General features: G+C 38.6%; 2 protein-coding genes across 8 annotated transcripts in view; both read left to right on the top strand.

The window, feature by feature from the left end:
• Positions 1 to 7,386, top strand: part of ZC3H11A (zinc finger CCCH-type containing 11A) — a 38,938-nt gene extending 31,552 nt beyond the window's left edge. For 6 of the 7 annotated variants that reach the window (XM_027871039.1, XM_027871044.1, XM_027871038.1 and 3 more), the window contains 7 exons: positions 112 to 180; positions 688 to 1,194; positions 1,326 to 1,405; positions 1,976 to 2,318; positions 4,265 to 4,431; positions 4,780 to 4,847; positions 5,248 to 7,386. In XM_027871039.1, the coding sequence (XP_027726840.1) occupies positions 112 to 180; positions 688 to 1,194; positions 1,326 to 1,405; positions 1,976 to 2,318; positions 4,265 to 4,431; positions 4,780 to 4,847; positions 5,248 to 5,506 (1,493 nt within the window). In that variant the 3' untranslated portion in view covers positions 5,507 to 7,386. The remainder of the gene's footprint in view (positions 1 to 111; positions 181 to 687; positions 1,195 to 1,325; positions 1,406 to 1,975; positions 2,319 to 4,264; positions 4,432 to 4,779; positions 4,848 to 5,247) is intronic. The other variant, XM_027871043.1, reaches the window with a different exon arrangement.
• Positions 7,387 to 12,816: 5,430 nt separating this feature from the next.
• SNRPE (small nuclear ribonucleoprotein polypeptide E) lies at positions 12,817 to 17,357 on the top strand. The gene is made up of 5 exons (XM_027870742.1): positions 12,817 to 12,947; positions 13,403 to 13,429; positions 15,209 to 15,271; positions 16,169 to 16,247; positions 17,113 to 17,357. The coding sequence occupies exons 1-5, from the start codon at positions 12,894 to 12,896 to the stop codon at positions 17,166 to 17,168; spliced, it is 279 nt and encodes a 92-aa protein (XP_027726543.1). The 5' UTR covers positions 12,817 to 12,893; the 3' UTR covers positions 17,169 to 17,357.
• Positions 17,358 to 18,767: the final 1,410 nt, after the last annotated feature.

Below are 18,767 nucleotides of genomic sequence, written 5' to 3'. Positions count from 1 at the left end.
GAAATTCAATTAGATACCAAAGAGAATTCTTAGTTTAATAATTATGTATACTATTGCCAACAGATTTGTCTTTATCATGTCTTTTATTGTTTTATTCTTTTCATTTTTTAGTTCAAGTTTCTAAGTCTCTGAAGGAGAGATTAGGAATGCCAGCTGATCTAAACAGTATGGAGACAACAGGTAATGACTCCTAAAACTGATTCCCATATTTCCTACTTCCCATAACAACATATATGTTTTCTCTGAATTGGCCATTAAATCCAGGTTAGAGGTTAGACTTTGAAACAACAGTTGTCCTTATTCACTAATAAATAATTCAATTTTCCTTTCCCTTCCATTTTGTCTTTTCCCCCACCCTCCCATTTCCAGTCATTATTTTCACTGTTAGACCTTTTTCACTTACTATCTCTTTTATATAAAAGGGGAGAATATCATTTCTAGTACATAGGCATCTGATTTCTTTATGTTTTTGCCAAAAATGGCTGTTCTTTAGTATGAGCAGAAATTTATTTTTATTTCAAAAAGCATGGCTAATCTGTAGATTCTGTGATAGATGACTATTTACTACTATTTTGAATATAGAATTCATAATATCAAATGTCTTTTACTTGTGTACCACTTAGAAAACAGCTTTCAGGTGGCACAAAAGTACCTAATAAAGTCAAAAGTTATTTTTCTTGGTGTTAGCAGAACGATCTGCTAAAGGTGGAGAGATCCACGTGAAGACACTAGAAGAAATACGTCTTGAGAGAGCCAGCCAAAAACGAGGAGACTTGCAAACCAAAATCAAGAATGAAGGACCCCATAAGACTGAAGATTCCAACTTAGGGATGAGGAGCTCTTCTGCTATCCGAATTAAAACATTCTCTGAGGTTCTGGCTGAAAAGAAACACCAGCAGCAGGAAGAAGAGAGACAGAAAGCTGAGAAGGAAAACCCTTCTCTTAAGCTCAGAATAGAGAGTGAGTCCAAGAAACCAGTAATCTTGCCTCCCACTGCTGCCAGCAAAGGGCAATTGGAGGAGCCTGCAAGTAAAACAAAGCCCATGCAGGAAGTACACATAAAAACCTTGGAGGAGATCAAACAGGAAAAGGCATTAAGGGTACAACAGAGTGCTGAGAATAGCACCAACTTCCAGCTGCAGCCTGCGACTACTCCAGTCATGAGACGACTGCTCCGCATCACCAAAAGAACAGGTAGCAAAATCATTTTGTTTACAAATTAACCTTTGCTATACTACCAAGGAATTCATTAAGCTAAAGATTTAATTCAACACAAACTGGCCTGAATTTAAAGGTTAATGATTTGGAGTTTGATTTGAATACAGGTATAAAGGAAGAGAAGAAACTTACTGAAGCAGGTGAGACCACATCTCGACTTGGTGTTACCCGAACAGAGGCTGTTGAGGTGAGAACATTATCAATATGGTTTACAAATAGTTACTTTCCAAGTAAATGCCTTTTTCTTCTTATGTCATAACCACTCCCTATGGTATTTTGCTTGTTGGTGATTAGAGGTGAACATTTTTCTCCTTCCCTCTCCCGTTTTTTAAAAGGACACTTTTTCCTTCTGGGTAACCTAGGGTTTAGAGATATTTTTAAGCCCCTTTAATCTTTTCTAGGAGATATACCAGCTTTTGAGCATAAATATCATTTAGACCATGGAAGAAGACAAACATTATGCATTCCATGTTGGTCATTACAGAGTTCTTCTTGTTCTCCACACTTTTTTTTTCTTTTTTTTCTTTTTGGTGAGGCAATCGGGGTTAAGTGACTTGCGCTGGGTCACATAGCTAGTAACTGTCAAGTGTCTGAGGCCAGATTTGAACTCGGGTCCTCCTGACACCAAGGCCAGAGCTCTGTCGCCACACTTTTTGAAAGCAATACTATCAGTCCTTTGTTACCTTGCTGGTAGTTCTTTTGGCCATAGTCTTTTGTTTAAAAATGCTAGAGTTAAATTCTGTTGGGTCTTTTATAGGTATCTTCACAACCTTCAGATGAGACCACAGGAGATGGGATTTCCAAAGTTCAAGTCAAGAAATTTGAGGATATCATGAGAGAGAAGCGCAAACGGAAACAGCAAGAGGTGGAGACACTACAGAAGGAGAAAACCGTCTTGACACCCCTTCAGGAAGAGGCAGCACCTAGTAGCATCCAAGTGGCAGAGAAATCAGAACTGATTGCTGTGCCAGCAATCACCCGCCAGCTGACAAAGCGCGTGCGAATGAAAGCCCAGCAAGTAGAGGTAGAAACTTCAGAAACTAGGGATTCAATACTGAATGTGAAATGTGCAGCACAGCCCTTGGAAAAAAGGGGTAAAGGTAAGTGTTTTAGATAGTATGTCCTGAAGAGTGGGATTCTTTATACAGTGAATCACTGACTCAGTTGGAATAATAGTTAACAGGTTGCATTTAATTTGTCCTATGAACTTGGTGGAAAGAAGGAAAAATGTTTTGAACATTCAAGAAAAAAAGTGAAAAAAAAATGTTTTCCCCAGAATTACAACATGGTATCCCTAGACCCTTCATTAGTCTGTACTTTCAGGGTCAGCCACAAATCCATTGGGCACCATTAACCTATAGAGATCATAGGATTTAAAGGGGAAAAGCACTTTAGAGAACATATAATACAGACTCCTCATTTTATAGATGAGAAAATGGAGGGAAAAAAATTTCACCCAGGTAATACAAATAGTTCATAGCAGAGTGGGACACTCAGGTCCTCTGAAGCCAAGTTCAGGATGGTTTCTACTACACCAAGTCTTGGTGATAGCTGTGGAGATGATATTTACCTCCTTGCACTAAAATCTCAAATTCATAGGATGATAGACTTATAATTGGAAGGTACCTTAGAGGCCATATGGTCCAATTTTCTTGTAAACAAATGAGAAGACAGACTCAGAGAGGATATGTGACTTATCCAAAGTCTCACAAGAAAATAAGTATCAGAGCAGAGATTTAAAGCCACGTCCTCTAGTCCACCTCCAGAACTAGTACTGTTTTCTACTTGTGATTCAAACTGAGGCCAGGAGTATTGTTCTCTCCCCACTTAGCATCATCTCTACTGTTGTTCTTTCTTTGTTGTGACAGTTTTCATGAGGTTTGGATTTCAGAGTTTAGGTGTTTTTCTCCATCCCTCTTCATTTTCAGTTTAGACTTCTTGAACAAATCTTTAAACCCTACAAGTCATTAATGCTTAGGTGAACGTGATCTTCCAAGTCCTAATGTGATACATTTCATTCCTAGACAGTAGTCAATCATTTCAATATCCTCAGCCAAAGACTAAAATGTAGTCTTTTACATCTGTCCAAGTGGCCATTCTGTTCTAATGTCCTTTTTTAATCTTCAAAAGTCCTAACCTTTACAGAAAAAAAAATTCCCTTCTTTGCCATCAAATTTTTTAGTGTTCTACACAGGACTTCAGTATAATAATAGTTAGGATTTTTATACTATTTTAAGGTTTGTAAACATACATACACATATACGCTATCATCATCATTTTACAATTGAGGACACTGATCTTCTCTTGAGGACAGTCACTGATTAAGTGACTTCTCTAGGGTCACCCAGCTAATAAGTATCTGAGGCAGGACTCAAACCCAGGTCTTCCTAATTCCAAGTCCAGCACTCTATCCATTATGCCACCTTACTGCCTTTCTAGACTTCTAGCATCCATCCCCACATGTTGAGTATATGTTGTTTACATTTATGTAGTACTTTATAAAGCACTTTACATACAGTATTACTCTTGATCTTCACAACCCACGAAGGGAAGTAGTTTAAATTGCTGGTTATCCCCTTTTTATAGTCCAGGAAACTAAGATTCATACAAATTAAATAACTTGCCCAAAGTCCCATAGGGATAGAGCTGGTCTTTGAAACCTGGTCTTCTGACTCCGGTGTCCTTTCCACTAAGCCATTCTTTTTCCCTTGAATCATTAGAAGTGGGAAGTGATCAACAAGCTTAGTAATGGAAATACCAGGAGTTAGAGAGTAGCAGGTAGCAGTTGTCTATGAAGTTAAGTGATTGTTACTATGGAGTTGTGGCAATTTGTTTATCAGAACTCTATGCCAAAACAGTAAGAATAGGAACAACTGTATGCCAAATACGTCATTTAAGGGGGTAAGTAAGTATACATACATTATGTCAGTTGCGTGATTAGACATGGTTTATATCTCTATTTTTCAATACCATTACCCCTCGTGTCTTCTACTAAATTCCTGCCTGTAAATCTAAATACTAACACACTATCATCTTCACCCTGTAGCCAAGCCCAAGGTTAATGTCAAGCCATCTGTGGTTAAAGTCATTTCAACCCCTAAATTGGCCACCAAACGCAAGGCAGCTGAAGTCCACCCTGCTGTCATTGCAGCTGTAAAGCCACTCAGTTCGAGCAGTATTCTTCAGGAAAGCCCAAGCAAAAAAGCAGCTGTGGTAAGAAAATTATTTTGATCCATAGTGGGAGTTTTTTGTCTGTCAGAAAAGATGAAAGTCTACTTCCATTGTCTCTGTAATTTTCATAGCATATCCTACTATTTCTTAATACTTTGGGTGTTTACATTATAAATTCTTTGTCTTCATAAAAAAGATAACATTTAAAACAAACATTTGTTCCATGGCAAGAATAAGTTTGTGTTAGCAAATAGTAGTTATTTTCCTAGAGTTGGAAGGTTTTATCCCCTATCCTTAAGACCCATGCGTTGTGTAGGAGCTGGGTGTCAGAGGGCTGCTTATCTTCCTGGAAAAGGCAAGTAGACATTGACATGCAATGTACTTTTATAGGCTGCTGTTCCCGTTCTCTCTGAGGACAAACCAGTCACTGTGTCTGAGACAGAAAAAACCCCAAACAGGTAAAACCTCTATCCCTTTCAGTCAAACTTTGTCACTGTAAATACCTGTGATCCCATTACTTCTTATCTCTGGAGAACCTTGCCACCAAATGATTCTTCCAGACAATCCAAATTCAACCAAATAATTTATGAATGAGACAACTCAGTAAGCCCCAAAATATTGCAAGAAAATGTTGATGTTCAGTGTTACAGTATGTATTCACACATTACTTCATGGCATTCAGAAGATAGCACCTGATTGACTGTCCTAAATAAGATGGTGTTTGGCTCCATGTTAATGAACTATTATCAGACTCAGAAATATTCCCATGTTAATATGGCCTCCTAGGGACTGAGTGATTTCAGCCAACCAGTGAGAAAAGACAGCTTTGTAATCATGAATTCTCTTTCCTTCTCATAGTCTTGATCTGCCTCCAAGTCAAGCTTCTTCTGATCCCCTAGTACCGGAAGTATCTAGTCCTTCTTCATCCCAAGTGGCAACAAAAAGCCGCCGGCTCAGCTCTGCCTCTTCAGGGAAACCCCCCCTTTCTGTGGAGGATGATTTTGAGAAACTCATCTGGGAGATCTCAGGAGGCAAATTGGAAGCAGAAATTGACCTGGATCCTGGAAAGAATGAAGATGACCTTCTACTTGAGCTATCAGAAATGATTGATAGCTGAAAGTGGTGACAAGATCACTTTAAAAAAAACTCACAAAAAAAAAACTGGATTTTGTTTCTTTCATCTATTATAACATTTGCCTGAGGTGACTATTTCTCTAGGCCAGGATTTGCCCCAATCAGAAGCATACCTCAGAAGTATCTACGCTTGTTTGGGCCTCCTGTGGGTCAACTTAAAGAGAAGGCCTTTGGGCAGCCATCCTGTCTATTGTTGTTTAGATTTGAGATAAAGTTCCTTGTCTCACCCGCCCCCTTGTTCCCTCCTTCTCCCACTTAAAAAAAAAGAGAGAGAGAGAAAGTAGAGATGAGATTAGGTTTGGGGGGGCATAAAGGAGCTTAAAGCTTTAAGGTCTATGTTTGTTAATTCTGGCTTTTTTCTTTGGGTCTTCTTTGTTGTGCGTGTGAACGGATACATGAAAGGTTATTGGAGTTTGAAAAAGATGAAGACAGCTGCTACTACTCTTTAAGGACCAAATTTCATGCTGCCACTGAGCAAAATACACTCAGCTTTTGTTACGTTGTCTGTCCTTTTACAATGTATTTAAACTGTTAACATAGCTTTAGAGAGGGCTAAGCAGCTACAGGGAGCAAACCAGAATAACATGGACAATTCTTCTAGGTCCAAGTTTTGGTGCTTCTGCTACTCTGAAGGCTTCTAACTAGCAACAGCTTATTTATTACTACTGTAATTTTAAAAGTTTTTTTTTTTGCTTGAAAGTGCCTCGGTGGTCCCAAGAACTACTGTGTTGCTGGGATCCCCTGGTTTCTTCACAAGAAGTAATATGATTAGAAGAACCCTCTTCTCAGCATGAAAGTTTCTCCCCTCCTCCCCCAAGTATTCTTCCCTCTCCCATACTTTTCTACCACCACTGGCATTGAATCACCAGGAGTTGTGTGAAGGGTTATGTTTTTATGTTTTTTAAATCTCTACTGCTGCAGTTTCAGCAAATTCTCTTGCCCTGGGTTTCTCTACCCTTAACCACCTAGAAAGGAAGCCGAATCAGCTGCTGATTTTCATATGTGAACTATAGCAATACACTGAACCCCACTGTAACAGGGATGTTGAGATGCTTTGGAGGTGTATTGTGTACCTTCCATTTTTGTAGATGATTTTTTCCTACTATTTCTGAATTGATTTTTTTTTTGTTATTCTTGACGTCCTCTCCACATCCCCTCAAGGGTTTTAGACGTGTGCTAGAATAAGCCTATTCCAGGCTTGTGTTCTCAGAAGGAGATATATTGCATTGTAAATATTTGTGTTCATATGGTATTTTGAAGAAAGGAAAAAAAAAACTTGTCCATTTTTATAATTCATTGTAGGTGGTATCTTGGTTCCCACAGGGAAAATTGATCCACCTGTCATATTGGCTCCTAAGGAACTGCTGTTGTAGGCGGCTCATCAAAAGGAGAACTTCATGTAATCTCATGGGAAGGTGGAGAATGCCACAGGACTACCCATTTGGCCTTGTTGAGGTCTGAATGGTTATGCACAAACAAAAGTAACTTGAGAAATTTATATATTTAAAAAAGATGAACACAGTCCCCACCCCTCCCTCTGCAACTGAAAGTGTTTGTTGTATGAGGACCCTTCCCCAAGGCCAAGCATGGAATGTTCTGGCTCCATTACTGATTGCCTCCTCCCCCTTCCCTTTCCCCATTTCATTCTTGAGATCTGCACTGAGATCTCTAATCCCTTTTGTAAATAATCATTTTATTCTTTTCATTTTTTATGATTTTGTTTGTATCCTATTTAAAGCACTTGTATTATTAATCTGTGTCTGAATCATTCATGTTCAGCATCATTTGAACCATTAGTCATTACGGAGAAAGACATATTTGTGTTTTAAATAAAACTGGTGTAGGAAATTTTTGGCAGTGTGACTTGTATTTAGCCTCTTAATATCACATCAGTGCATCTGATATGGCAGATGACCCAATCAAATTATTGTTGGTCTTCTATAATTATAAATGCCTTGATTTTTTCACTTCCTGATTTGTTCTCTAAAATCTTTAATGATTACATGTAAGGAAATAACTAAATATCCACAGTATGGCTATAATTTATCTGCATTACTTAAAGGGACTCGATAATTATAATATGCATATCACCTGCTTTTCCATAATAATGTTAGAAATAGTCATTAGGATGAATGTAGATGTGCTGCACTTTTAGAAAGCATAACTTTAAAAGCAGCTAAATAAGAGATTATTTGTTGTACAAAATAGTTAACTGTATAGTTCCTTAATAATTAGTAGCTGGCATTTATATAGTTCTTTAAGGTGTGCAAAACACTTTACAAATATCTCATTTTATTCTCCTAACAACCCTGGGAGATAGTGCTATTATCCCCATTTTACTGATGAGGAAACTAAGGCAAACAGGTTGAATGACTTCCCCAAGATCTTATGTCTTGTAAGAATGATCATATTTTCAATGATTAGGCTGACACCTGGAACTTCTCAGGAAATCTGCCCCATCTCCATATATCAAAATCCTAGCCAATTTTAAAGGTATAGTTCAAATGTCACTTCAGGTCTTCCAATATATTTAGCCTAAAGCAACCTTTCATCTCTTCCGTGACTTTGTTTTCCCCTGTATTATAGCATTTCTTACATATTGCTTTATATTATAGTTATGTGTACATGTCTTCTCTAATATAGAGAAATGTCAGACCCCTTAGAGTTCATTTAGTTCAACTCCCTCATTTTAAAGTTAGCATAAGCTCCTTAAGAGCTTATATTAATCATCACTTTTTTTTAATATCCACACCTAACACAGTGACTTTACGTAGGTGTTTTGTCACCTATGTCATCTACATAGGTGTTTTGTCAATATTTGTTGAATGACTGAATATAAGATCTTTAAGATCCAACCAAGCTTTAAAATTCTGCAAGAGCACAAAACTAGTGAGGTAACATTTAAGTCCCTTCTGACGTACTGGTTATGTGATTCTGGCCAAGTCAACCTCTCAGTATACTCAGGCAGCTATGACTGTAAGTTGTCAAACAATTGCTGATCGATTTTTGGTAGAGGGGGTTTCTTTATGGGCGTTTCCCCTCCACCAATGAAATCACAGATCTGGACTCCTAAAAAGTACAAGTCATATATAGAGCCATAAGATAGGTCCGCATGTAGCAGGCAAGAGACGAAGTAGCATGTGAAGCACTCTAGTCTATACTCTTATTTCTCAAAAGCTTGATTCTCAACTCCTTTTGCACAATTGGAGCTTTTAATCATATCTAATTTTATTTAGCTATTTTACATATGTATGTCTTACCTTCATTGGAATGTAAGCTTTTGAAGGAGAGGTTATGTGTTAAATACTAAAAACCCCTCCATAATACCCTAGTACTTGTGTTATGAATGTACTGTAACAGGTGCTTAAAGAATTCAATAAAATTAAATTCAAGGCAAAGGAAAACTTATCCTCTGCAAGAGAACTTAGGCAGAACTTTTGATATAAACTTGTTGGTTTTTACTTCACTACTCTTAGCTTGACGATAGATAGATAGCATAGGTATACTATATATAAGATGTATGTAGACATACATGCATATGTGTATATGTGTATATATACATACATATATATGTATGTATACACTTTAAAGATAGTGTAATAAAATCAGGATTTACAAAACATTAAATGGAGGGGCAATTATTTGCTTTAAAGAAGTATACACCATAGGATTCTTTTAAATAACCAGTTCCCATTATGCATTAAAAATTATTTAACAATGATGCAGTCTGCTCAAGATAGTTATTATAACAGCATGGCAGTGACCAGTCAGGGTAGAAGAGTGCTCAGACGGGGATACCTCAAATCCAAGGCCTCTGAGGTCCTTAGCACTCTATCCTGAGATGCTGTAGAAGGCTCTGAAGATCCAGTGTTTTGAACCTACCAAAATCCAGCAGTGCCTAAAACCTACTAGTGCTCACACTCCAGGAGAGTGGAGGTCTGCACCAACACCCAGGTCAAAACCAATCAGTGCTGACTAGCCCAACCAAAGCACAACCAAATCACAACAGTGGGCAACCTGGCCCTGGCCCAGTTCAAGAACTAAGGCTGGAGATTGAATAAACAAAAGACATCAATCACTGTAAAGAAATTTTGTAGATCCAGAAACACCCAAAAATTCTACATTAGAGTAACTCCATGTCAACTATAAGAAGAGAAAAAATGGATTTTCCACATGGACTATATAAATACCTAGAAGAAATGAAGCAAGAGATTTTAAAAAATCAAAGTTTTAGAAAAAAGAATTTGAAGGAAAATAGCTTTTAACAGATAACGTTAAACCTTAATCCTCTAAACAGTAGAATAGACTAAACAGAAATCAATGACTCCACAAGACAGCAAGAAATAGTAGAACAAAATTAAAAGGCTGAAACAATAAAGTAAATTTAAGCTATCTGCTTCCAAAAAAAAACTGACCTAGAAAACAGAGGAGAGATGATTTTAGAATCATCAGACTTCCTTAAAATCATGTTAAAAAAAAAAAAGCTGGATACTTTCTAAAATCATAAATGAAAACTTTCCAGACCTATTAGAACCAAAGGACAAAATGAAAATAGAAAGAATCCACTTTATCACTTCCTGAAACTCCAAAAGAAAAAGTCCCAGTAATGTTATAGTCAAAATCCAGTGTTTGCACATTAAAGGAAAAAAAAATATTTCAAGCAGTCAGAAAGAAAGGAACCAGAGCAAGATCATAAAAGACAAGGCAATTTCTACTTTAAATATGAGATCTTGTAATGCAATAATCTAAATGGCAAAAGTTACAGTCTTACAACCTAGAATAACTTATTCTATAAAAGTGAATATATCGTACTGGGGGGGGGGGGATGGATCTTTAATGGAATAGAAGACTTTCAAACATTCCAAATGAAAATACCAAAGCTGAGTAGGAATTTCAAAACGCAAACATAAGAGTCAAGAGACAGCTAAAAGAATAAATTTATTTGGAATTGGAATGATGATGAAGGGATGGATTGTGTTCTGAGAAAAATAGTAGTCATTGAAATAGTTTCAAAAATTAACTGAAGGAATTGAAGGCAGTTTGGAAGGAAGCACAAACAAGTTTTGAAAGCTGCGTGTTGGGGCAGCTAGGTGGTACAGCAGATAGAGCACCAGTCCTGGAGTCAGGAGGACTTGAGTTCAAGTCTGGCCTCAGACACTTGCTAGCTGTGTGACCCTGGGCAAGTCACTTAATCTTGATGGCTGAAAAAAAGAAAGTAACAATTCACTAACTGTGCGACCTTGGGCAAGGCACTTAACCCTGATGGCCTCACAAAAAAAAAAAAGTAACATGGTTTTTTTTTGTTTTTTTTTTTAGCAAGAGGTATGGAACAGATATTCGGTTTCATGTATAGTCCTCTGCTATGTATATGGATGTGTTCATTTTGATTGGTGTTTATTAATTTCAGGACAAAATAATTAAATTTAAAACTAAACTAAAAATGCAGGTTACACAACTTTTCTGGAATACTTTTATTAAGCAAAGCAAAATACAACCAAGGAAATGTGTTTATGTATGAACACCCTCATGGACAATATTGTAAGGCCACTTAAACTATGACTGTTACAATTAATTCCATAGTGTCTCATGTGTGATTTCTATGACCCTTCTGTATAAAGATGTTTCTTTCTTTAAGAAGGCTACACATTATCTGGGTAATACAAATGAATTTATATTGCTTCCTGTGTGTATATGTATATACATATATATACAATATACTTATATATGCACATATATGTGTGTATATATGTATATATACAAATATAGATAGATAGATATGAATATACACAGCTATAATCATAATTGAGCTATAGCCATAATTCAAAATTTCCCTCGTTAGGCTCATTGTGTATTGGAAGTTTATTCCTACATCCCTGATAGACTCTTATAGGTTAATATCAGAAGACCGATTCTTACTTGAGAGACCAATCCAAGGTCATGCTGGCAATGCTTAATCAATTTAGTCATTAACTCCCTTAGACTGCCCACTAAACTCCCTTAACCGCCCATGTTAATCAGCTATTACTCTGTATACCTATGTAGTTTTAAATTTTTTATTTATTATTTTTAACATTCTCTTTTTTAAATTCCAAATTCTCTCCCTCTCTTCAGCCCCTCCCCCATGCATTGAGAAGGCAAGTAATATATCAGTTATGCATTTGAAATCATGCAAGAGATATTTCCATATTAACCATATTGCAAAAAAAAAAAAGCAAGAGAAATAAAGGGGGGAAATGCTTCAACTGTATTCAGGGTTCACCAGTTCTCTCTTTCTGGAGATGCACAGCATTTTTCATCGTGAGTCCTTTGGAATTGTCTTGGATCCTTATATTGAACAGAGTTGCCGAGTCTTTCACGGTTGGTCATCATTAAATATTGCTCTTACTGTGTTCTGCTCCTGGTTCTACTCACTTCACTTTGCATTAATACATATAGGTCTTCCTGGGTTTTTCTGCCCCTTGTAATTTCTTATATAACAATAGCATTCCATCTCAATCATATACCACAACTTGTTTTGCCATTCCCCAACTGATAGGCTTCCCTTCAATTTCCAATTCTTTGCTTGCACATATACCTCCTTTTCCTTTTTCTTGGCTCTCTTCAGGATATAGACCTAGTTGTGGTATTGCTGGATCCAAAGGTGCATAGTTTTACATCCCATTGGGCACAGTTCCAAAGCATGCTCCACAATGGTTGGACCAGTTCTCAACTCCATCAACAATGCGTTAGTGTCCCTACTTTTCCACATCCCCTCCAGCATCTGCCATTTTCCTTTTCTGACTTGTTAGCGAAAGTAAGAGGTGTAAGGCAGTACCTCAGTGTTGTTTTAATTTGTATTTTTCTAATCAATAGTGATGCATTTGGGTAACCCACAGGCAAAAGAGCCAACGCACCCAATTTTTAGAACCAGGCATGAGAAGAGTCGAGTCATTGCTCTCCTTCTCGCCACACGATAGGCCAGGCTGCCAGGCTAGAGCTGTGATAGGTTAGGCTAAAGAAGGGGGCAGGGCGAGGCCGGATGAGGGAACTTCCCGCTGCCTTTCTGGCGGGGGCGGGGCGGCGAGTTTGGGAGCAACGGGACCCTACCTTGTTTTCGCCTCCTTACCCGTAGGGAGCGCTGTTGGCACAGTGAGGCCGTTTAGGCGCTTTGGCTCCTCCCCTCTCCCCCACCCTTTCTCTTTCCGCTTCCTGAAATGTGGAAGGGAAGCGGAGCGAGAGCTTAGAGCAGCGGGTCCGCCAGGAAGAGGCGGAGGAGGAAGTCGTGGGTGCCGAGAGGGGCCTCCCGGCGTGCAGTGCGGCAGCGTTTCCGGTTCCGCTCGTGGTTTCCCTGAGGCGCGCGGTGCCCAGCGCTCTCATTGTGCGCTCTAGCCATGGCGTACCGCGGCCAGGGCCAGAAGGTGCAGAAGGTGATGGTGCAGCCCATCGTATCCTCTACTGGAGTTGGGGTCGGGGCAGCCGGAGGGTTGTGGCTGGAGAGCCAGGCGCGAGGGCGGGGAGCGCGAGGAGCCGGCCCACCCGGCCCGGGCTCCTCCAATGGGGCACCTCGGCCGGGTGCATGGGCTGAGAGCCGGGGGGGGGGGGGGGGGGGGGGGCAGGCCCGGGCGCGGGAAGGCGGCAGTGCCGGGGGAGGCTCGGGTGGGCGTGAATGGCGGGCGTTCGTCTTCCTTTGCTCGCGCCCACCCAGGCCGTCTGGTGCAGTCTCGGGCTCTGCGTCTAGCACACTTGCACAACAGATTCCGGGCAAAGCCTTGGGAGAGCACGGGGGCGGTGCATGCGCTTGCCGACTCCTCCTGAACCCTGACTCGGGGACCCTAACCCACCAGGGGTTTGCTGAAGCATTGCTGGTTCAGTAGGTTTTCCCTTAACGACTTCTGGACAGAACCTCATCTTCAGGTATCTCCAAAATGTAAGTGAAACACTTGGTCTCTTTCTTTCATTTGTCATTTAGCTCCTTGTTGCTTTTCCTAATGGGAAGGAGAAATAAGACTCTGGGTGGGTGTGCTTAGCTGTTGGTCAGCTCTTCAGAACTTTGTGATATTGCAAAAGTCACACACATAAAGCAAAGTGGGGGGAGGGCAAGGGCTACAAGTGTTTAATGCATCATTGTAGCAAGCATAAGCTCTACTGCCTCCGCTAGAAGAATGAATGAAGCCTCGTTGCTCCATTGTAAGCGCAGTGGATCATAGTAGCAGAGGGAGATGGGCAGAGAGGGATGGTGTTAACTTGGACAGTGAACCAGTACTGTGGTCATTGTGCCAATAGGGTGAGTATTCCACCCTCAGTTCAATCTTCAACTGCCCAGTGCAAAAGGTAGACATTTTTAAATAGAAGACTCACTCTTCTATTCAAATCATATTACAAATGTGTTCTGTCAAATGACATTGTTATTACGAACTTAACCTGTTAAGCATTAGCAAAACTAGTTTAGTTTATATGTAGAACAAAACTTTTTCACTTAATAAGCAGGACACACATTTGTAATAACCTAGTACTCTTTCACTCTGTGTCCCTTCCCATGGTCTTTGTATTTAATGCACAGGTTTTAACACTAAAAGGGGAATTTAAGAATACCTTGAAAGAGCAAGCTATGTCAGTTGACAAAATGGTTTTTTAATCACTGAGCAAAGAAAAAAAAAATAATAGAATGATGCATTGAATAGAGCACTGGACTTGGAATCAGGAAGACTCATCTTCATGGGTTCATGACTTCATGATCCTGGGCAAGTCACTTGATCCTGTTTGCCTCAGTTTCCCCATCCTTAAAATGAGCTGGAGAAGGAAATGGCAAGCCACTCTTTGCCAAGAAAACCCTAAAATGGGATCACAAAGATCAGACACAATGAAAATGACTGAACAACAATAAACAAGAATCATAATATTTTTGTGTCAGGTGACATATCTGGTCCTTCTAGTGTTGAATATGTAAAATAGGATTGCAGAAGAAACCAGGCATATTGAAATATATTTATCAAAATATTCAAACAGACCCCAGATTAAGAACCCCTGATTTAATGACTTCATTAGATTTAAGTTTCCTCATTTGGCATACAATAAACAGCAAAGCTTTGTATTCATTCAGAAAGTTTTAATAGCCCTTTGAGCTAACTGAACTAAGATCGACAGTCTGGGGTTCTGAGTCCTTTATTGCCTTTTTAAAAAAGAATAATCAAAATCACTTCATTTCTAGTTGCTTCAGAAAACTAGTATAATACAAAAAGTGTTGGGGAAAACTTGTTTGTTTCAGACTGTTGGTCTCTTTGCTCAGTAGGCCTGATGATGTCTTATGGTACCTGAGTTCTCCAAGATACCAGAGAACTCTGAGAGAAATGTTTATATGTTACAAGGCAAAACAATAATAGGTTCTTCCATACCTAAAACATTATAAACATTAGGAAAAATTCTGTGACTCAAAGACCCAAGATCATAGGAAATCATCAGCGTGTATAATCCCAATACTGTGTTTGTCAATGGAAACTTTCTTTGGAAATAAATTTAACCTCACATCTTTGTAACAACTAAATTTTTAAAATGTTTTCTGATATTTTACAAAATCACTTTTGGGAAGTTACGTTTCACTGAAGCACATTTGCATATATATGTATGTGTATACATACATGTAGGTGGTAGTGGTGGGTTTTGGTGTCTTTTTTTCTTTGTTTTTAAAAAATTTGCTTCTTTATTTCAGCGGTCTCGAATTCAGGTGTGGCTATATGAGCAAGTAAATATGCGAATAGAGGGCTGCATAATTGTAAGTATGTGAGATTTATGCTCTTTTTCAGCAGTGTATAATGAGAAAAGACTTGAGAAGACTCAGAAGTCAAACTATAGGAAAGTATCTTTGAGACAGGTGTGTTAAGTTCATGAGCTAAGAAAGAGCTAGAGTTTAAGAGCTGACTGTCTATATAACTCTATATTAGCTTTTTTTTTTTGGTGGGGAATGGGGAATAGAGAGACAAGAAAGAAAATATCATTATCCTTGCTATCCTTGAGCAGATACTTTTGACCTGAATAACCTCACTCCACTTTGCCAATATTTGATGAGGGTAGAGAAAGGCCTTAGGGTAACTGGTATATGCATATGCAATAGATTCCTTTAGAAGTGGGAAGATTGTGGATAAGTTAGGTGATAGGATGTGTTCCTGGTAGATCCTGAAGACTGGGAAACACTGGTTAGTGTTCTTAACCTGGGATCCATGAGCTTTAAGAAAAAAATAATAACTGTTCTAGTATAATTGGTTCTCCTTTGCAAGCCTATATATTTTAAATATTTAAAAACTTATGAGAAATTTTTAAATTAATTCTGAGAAGCATTCTATAGACTACCAGACTGCCAAAAGGGTCTGTTACACAAAAAAAGGTTAAGAGTCCTTGAGTTAAAGGAAAGAAGGTAAGTTAATTTATATGGAAGAGTAGTGGTTAGAATAGATTGCTTCTGAAGAGCAGTCATTGAAGTTTCTGAGTCTTCGCTATTTCATATTAAAAACCAATGGTGGTATGGGTTACTATATTAAGTCATAGAAATATATTACTCTTCAGTTGTGTATGCCTGGAATGATTTGAGTGTAATTCTGCCTAAAGAAGATCATTTTAAAAGTTTTATTTGAATAAAACTATTCAGATTTTAAAATGACAATTTATTATCTAGGGTTTCGATGAGTATATGAATCTTGTGTTGGACGATGCAGAGGAGATTCACTCTAAAACAAAGTCAAGGAAACAGCTTGGTAAGATCATATACAGCCTTATTGAATTTCAGTTAATTTGTCTATTCTACAGAATTTACCGTTTTTGTAAAGTCATTCCTTAGCCCATCTAATAATAATGACTATAAGTATTCATAATCTTATTTCAGCCAATGAGAAAGTATAGTTAAATCAGGGACTTATTATCCCCCTTTAATATTGTCCAGCCCTCCTCACCCCGCAGGAGCTCCATGTCTATTTCATCTCTTATTAAATGGTCCTTTGCTAAAAATGAGTCTTTGAATTTCATGTTTTAAGTTTTCCTCTCCTTAAAGTTTCTCTCAACACATATCAGTTGTGTAAGACTTGGTTTTGAGAAGCAGTAGGATGATTTAACTATGCTTCTCACTGCTTAGATTGTTTTCCTTGAAGCCTTGATTTTATTTAAGTTAAAACTAAATTTTGTATATTATAAATGTAAAATTTGCAAGCAGTTAGGAGTGGACTGTCCAGTTAGCATCTGTTTCATTTGTTCTTGTAAAGGAGTATATACTCACATATTTGAAATTACCTCTTAAAAATGCATTAATTAATGTGAATGCTGTCATGTTTCTAAATGCTTGTGTACTGTGAGAAAGAAATAAGAAACTAGTAAGAGAAGTGATGGTCTCAGACCACAAAATGAAGCATAGTTTTTGCACGTTACCATTGTGGAAATTTGTTTTACTTAACTATGCATGTATGTTACAAGGGTTTTTTCTTTCTTGTGAGAGGAAGAGAAAATAGATTTTTATTTAAAAATTTTTTCTCAGGCCCTCTTATGCTAAGATTTTAAATTCTGATTAAGTATTAGGAAGTTTTGTGGTAGAGGTTCATGACTTATAATGGTTTTTTATCTGTGTTGCAGGGCGGATCATGCTCAAAGGAGACAACATTACCCTACTACAGAGTGTCTCTAACTAGAAGTATATGGTCAGTGAAGTTAGAAGACACTCCGAAGGCAATACTTTTTTTTCTTAGTTACATTCTCTGGGCTTCAAAAGCCAGCTACACGTTTTTTCTATGTTATTTTGATCTTTCTTTTATGATATTATAACAATAAATGGGTTGCTCTGGGGTTTGTTTCTATTAAAAAATTCTGCATTGAATTTCTTTCTGTCTACGAAAGAACTTTTCACACAGTGGTGCCATTGTCCCTTGCAAGAGCCTGGAGGCTCCAGCTGTTGGTGTTGGCCTTAGAGCTTTCTGAAAAAAGGCAGATGCCCCAGGTATTACTTTTTGAGGGGTGCAAAAAAGGGTAAAAATTTTGTGAGAGTGGTGAGATTCATATGTGTTGTGAAGGTAGTGTCCTTAATTAACATAAGACAGTGTATTGCAAACATACAATGGGGACATTGAAGCCAATACAGTGAAAGTAGACTCTTGACAATCAAGTACTACCATGGCATTGTTACTAACTTGGAAATTATTTCCCTAAATCCAAAAACTTTGTGAAGAAGAGATGGAGGTTGCATTAGGCTTGACCTATAGGTGTCTGTATAAGGTGTTCAGAGATAAATTTCATTTTCTGGTCATTAATATTAATGCAGTTTTATCACCAGGTTTGTTATCCATTGGGGTAATTGAGGGAAAGAAAAGGGGACCCAAAGCATGTTGGGGCGGGGAGGTTATGTTGGAGGCAAGAGTTGGGAACTTTTCCATCATGCTACACATAGATGGGGGTAGACGTGAGACAGAAATCCAGTGTCTGAGCAAGACCTCTTAACTCTTAGGGACTTTTGTTTCCATCCTCAACTGCTGTTCATGTCCTAATTCAAACCAAAACTGAGGCACTCTTATTTTTCTGTACTCCAGTATAACCCTGGTTTGTAGCAGGATGGAGGAAAACTAAGTCCAGCCTTACTTCTCTACCTGCCTGGAGGGTGAAAACAGAACCTTGTAGACACATGAAATGTAGCCTATGAAGTCACTCTGGCTCCAACAGGTGTCTTCATGGAGGTAGACGATGAGTCTTGCCCTCAACTTGCTGTGTTGGTCTATGTCTCCTCTTACCTCCTGCACAGCTGCCCTTCTGATCTAGTCAGAAGTAAAGGTTTTCTTTATTCCCATAACTTCTATATTCAAGTTTGAGATTAACTGAACCAGTTGGTGTGCAAAGGAGACATTGTCCAGCAGAGGGCACTGCTGCCCTAGACTGAGCTCCAGCTCCTAGTAGGGAAATGAACTGAATGAACTTCTTTCTGATGAGAACACAGACCTCCCCGCTGCTTTTTTGGCACCAAAAATAGCTGGGAAGAATGATAACAAGCTAAAGCAATATAATCCCTAAGAAAACCTGCTGGCTGCACTCTCTACTTCCCCCTATGTCCTCACTGACCTAGCTGCCCTCTGTAAGCAGAGCTGGGCCTGCTGTGGCTTATTCTGAATAGATCAAGGAACAGGAGGTTCTATTTTTGACAGCGCAAATGATGATGGTGAGGAATAAGGTACAGTGAATGCTTACAATTGGGCTCTGTATTTAGAAAGCGCCTTGCTTGCTTTTCTGCTCCACTGGAGCTGGTT

The sequence above is a fragment of the Vombatus ursinus genome, unplaced genomic scaffold (assembly GCF_900497805.2).
Source record: "Vombatus ursinus unplaced genomic scaffold, bare-nosed wombat genome assembly UNPS02014798.1, whole genome shotgun sequence".
In the NCBI taxonomy this organism is placed as follows: domain Eukaryota; kingdom Metazoa; phylum Chordata; class Mammalia; order Diprotodontia; family Vombatidae; genus Vombatus; species Vombatus ursinus.
Note: the sequence above shows the minus strand (reverse complement) of the source record. Positions and strands in the feature narration are given on the sequence as shown.

Excerpts from the sequence above, each read along its gene's own strand:
- SNRPE (XM_027870742.1), top strand. The coding sequence starts at position 12,894 with ATGGCGTACCGCGGCCAGGGCCAGAAGGTGCAGAAGGTGATGGTGCAG. Across the intron at positions 13,430-15,208 it reads TCTTCAGGTATCTCCAAAAT|CGGTCTCGAATTCAGGTGTG; the intron begins GTAAGTGAAACA and ends TCTTTATTTCAG. Across the intron at positions 16,248-17,112 it reads AAAGTCAAGGAAACAGCTTG|GGCGGATCATGCTCAAAGGA; the intron begins GTAAGATCATAT and ends TCTGTGTTGCAG.